The sequence below is a fragment of the Macrosteles quadrilineatus genome, unplaced genomic scaffold (genome assembly GCF_028750875.1).
Source record: "Macrosteles quadrilineatus isolate MER2022 unplaced genomic scaffold, UCM_ALF_1.0 Scaffold_3__2_contigs__length_128488019, whole genome shotgun sequence".
NCBI lineage: Eukaryota > Metazoa > Arthropoda > Insecta > Hemiptera > Cicadellidae > Macrosteles > Macrosteles quadrilineatus.
The window spans coordinates 101,459,586-101,463,711 of NW_026542596.1; the positions used below are offsets into that span (position 1 = coordinate 101,459,586).

The 4,126-nt window shown below is 43.3% G+C and overlaps 1 protein-coding gene across 1 annotated transcript; it reads right to left on the reverse strand.

The window, feature by feature from the left end:
• Positions 1-210: 210 nt before the first annotated feature.
• On the reverse strand, positions 211-2,094 carry LOC128989417 (uncharacterized). The gene has a single exon (XM_054411307.1). The coding sequence runs from the start codon at positions 2,092-2,094 to the stop codon at positions 211-213; it is 1,884 nt and encodes a 627-aa protein (XP_054267282.1).
• Positions 2,095-4,126: the final 2,032 nt, after the last annotated feature.

The following is a 4,126-nucleotide window of genomic DNA, read 5'->3' on the forward strand; positions in this document are numbered from 1 at the left end:
GACGTAGGATGAATATGGTTTTTTGAAAAAGCCGAAGTACTGTCCAATAGCTAATCAGTCGTAGAAAATTTCCTAAGTTATTTAAATAAAAGTATAAAAAAAAACTTTTATACAAAAGTTGTATAAAAAAGTTTTATTCTAAAATATCGAAAATGTCAATAATAATGAGATAAACTTTCATTACCTACCTTACACCACGAATAACCACCGTTAAGGTTTGAGGAGAGAACTTGTAGTGAGGGTTGAGTGTGACACTCGACCTGTGTATGATGTATCACCACGACAAGCCACCATGTCGTTAATATCACTCGACCTTCCTTGTGTACAACGTGCTAGACAGTCACTACTGTTGTCTACATTGTACACAATGTATACACAACATGTAGTGAGGGTTGAGTGTGACACTCGACCTGTGTATGATGTATCACCACGACAAGCCACCATTTCGTTAATATCACTCGACCTTCCTTGTGTACAACGTGCTAGACAGTCACTACTGTTGTCTACATTGTACACAATGTATACACAACTTGTAGTGAGGGTTGAGTGTGACACTCGACCTGTGTATGATGTATCACCACGACAAGCCACCATGTCGTTAATATCACTCGACCTTCCTTGTGTACAACGTGCTAGACAGTCACTACTGTTGTCTACATTGTACACAATGTATACACAACTTGTAGTGAGGGTTGAGTGTGACACTCGACCTGTGTATGATGTATCACCACGACAAGCCACCATGTCGTTAATATCACTCGACCTTCCTTGTGTACAACGTGCTAGACAGTCACTACTGTTGTCTACATTGTACACAATGTATACACAACTTGTAGTGAGGGTTGAGTGTGACACTCGACCTGTGTATGATGTATCACCACGACAAGCCACCATGTCGTTAATATCACTCGACCTTCCTTGTGTACACCGTGCTAGACAGTCACTACTGTTGTCTACATTGTACACAATGTATACACAACTTGTAGTGAGGGTTGAGTGTGACACTCGACCTGTGTATGATGTATCACCACGACAAGCCACCATGTCGTTAATATCACTCGACCTTCCTTGTGTACAACGTGCTAGACAGTCACTACTGTTGTCTACATTGTACACAATGTATACACAACTTGTAGTGAGGGTTGAGTGTGACACTCGACCTGTGTATGATGTATCACCACGACAAGCCACCATGTCGTTAATATCACTCGGCCTTCCTTGTGTACAACGTGCTAGACAGTCACTACTGTTGTCTACATTGTACACAATGTATACACAACTTGTAGTGAGGGTTGAGTGTGACACTCGACCTGTGTATGATGTATCACCACGACAAGCCACCATGTCGTTAATATCACTCGACCTTCCTTGTGTACACCGTGCTAGACAGTCACTACTGTTGTCTACATTGTACACAATGTATACACAACTTATAGTGAGGGTTGAGTGTGACACTCGCCCTGTGTATGATGTATCACCACGACAAGCCACCATGTCGTTAATATCACTCGACCTTCCTTGTGTACACCGTGCTAGACAGTCACTACTGTTGTCTACATTGTACACAATGTATACACAACTTATAGTGAGGGTTGAGTGTGACACTCGCCCTGTGTATGATGTATCACCACGACAAGCCACCATGTCGTTAATATCACTCGACCTTCCTTGTGTACACCGTGCTAGACAGTCACTACTGTTGTCTACATTGTACACAATGTATACACAACTTATAGTGAGGGTTGAGTGTGACACTCGCCCTGTGTATGATGTATCACCACGACAAGCCACCATGTCGTTAATATCACTCGACCTTCCTTGTGTACACCGTGCTAGACAGTCACTACTGTTGTCTACATTGTACACAATGTATACACAACTTATAGTGAGGGTTGAGTGTGACACTCGCCCTGTGTATGATGTATCACCACGACAAGCCACCATGTCGTTAATATCACTCGACCTTCCTTGTGTACACCGTGCTAGACAGTCACTACAGTTGTCTACATTGTACACAATGTATACACAACTTGTAGTGAGGGTTGAGTGTGACACTCGACCTGTGTATGATGTATCACCACGACAAGCCACCATGTCGTTAATATCACTCGACCTTCCTTGTGTACACCGTGCTAGACTAGACAGTCACTACAGTTGTCTACATTGTACACAATGTATACACAACTTGTAGTGAGGGTTGAGTGTGACACTCGACCTGTGTATGATGTATCACCACGACAAGTCACCATGTCGTTAATATCACTCGACCTTCCTTGTGTACACCGTGCTAGACAGTCACTACTGTTGTCTACAATGTACACAATGTATACACAACTTGTAGTGAGGGTTGAGTGTGACACTCGACCTGTGTATGATGTATCACCACGACAAGCCACCATGTCGTTAATATCACTCGACCTTCCTTGTGTACAACGTGCTAGACAGTCACTACTGTTGTCTACATTGTACACAATGTATACACAACATGTAGTGAGGGTTGAGTGTGACAATCGACCTGTGTATGATGTATCACCACGACAAGCCACCATGTCGTTAATATCACTCGACCTTCCTTGTGTACAACGTGCTAGACAGTCACTACTGTTGTCTACATTGTACACAATGTATACACAACATGTAGTGAGGGTTGAGTGGGATACTCGACCTGTGTATGATGTATCACCACGACAAGCCACCATGTCGTTAATATCACTCGACCTTCCTTGTGTACAACGTGCTAGACAGTCACTACTGTTGTCTACATTGTACACAATGTATACACAACTTGTAGTGAGGGTTGAGTGTGACACTCGACCTGTGTATGATGTATCACCACGACAAGCCACCATGTCGTTAATATCACTCGACCTTCCTTGTGTACAACGTGCTAGACAGTCACTACTGTTGTCTACATTGTACACAATGTATACACAACATGTAGTGAGGGTTGAGTGGGATACTCGACCTGTGTATGATGTATCACCACGACAAGCCACCATGTCGTTAATATCACTCGACCTTCCTTGTGTACAACGTGCTAGACAGTCACTACTGTTGTCTACATTGTACACAATGTATACACAACTTGTAGTGAGGGTTGAGTGTGACACTCGACCTGTGTATGATGTATCACCACGACAAGCCACCATGTCGTTAATATCACTCGACCTTCCTTGTGTACAACGTGCTAGACAGTCACTACTGTTGTCTACATTGTACACAATGTATACACAACATGTAGTGAGGGTTGAGTGGGATACTCGACCTGTGTATGATGTATCACCACGACAAGCCACCATGTCGTTAATATCACTCGACCTTCCTTGTGTACAACGTGCTAGACAGTCACTACTGTGTACTGTCTACATTGTACACAATGTATACACAACTTGTAGTGAGGGTTGAGTGTGACACTCGACCTGTGTATGATGTATCACCATGACAAGCCACCATGTCGTTAATATCACTCGACCTTCCTTGTGTACAACGTGCTAGACAGTCACTACTGTTGTCTACATTGTACACAATGTATACACAACATGTAGTGAGGGTTGAGTGGGATACTCGACCTGTGTATGATGTATCACCACGACAAGCCACCATGTCGTTAATATCACTCGACCTTTCTTGTGTACAACGTGCTAGACAGTCACTACTGTTGTCTACATTGTACACAATGTATACACAACTTGTAGTGAGGGTTGAGTGTGACACTCGACCTGTGTATGATGTATCACCACGACAAGCCACCATGTCGTTAATATCACTCGACCTTCCTTGTGTACAACGTGCTAGACAGTCACTACTGTTGTCTACATTGTACACAATGTATACACAACTTGTAGTGAGGGTTGAGTGTGACACTCGACCTATGTATGATGTATCACCACGACAAGCCACCATGTCGTTAATATCACTCGACCTTCCTTGTGTACACCGTGCTAGACAGTCACTACTGTTGTCTACCTACATTGTACACAATGTATACACAACATGTAGTGAGGGTTGAGTGTGACACTCGCCCTGTGTATGATGTATCACCACGACAAGCCACCATGTCGTTAATATCACTCGACCTTCCTTGTGTACACCGTGCTAGACAGTCACTACTGTTGTCTACATTGTA

Excerpts from the sequence above, each read along its gene's own strand:
- LOC128989417 (XM_054411307.1), bottom strand. The coding sequence starts at position 2,094 with ATGGTGGCTTGTCGTGGTGATACATCATACACAGGTCGAGTGTCACAC.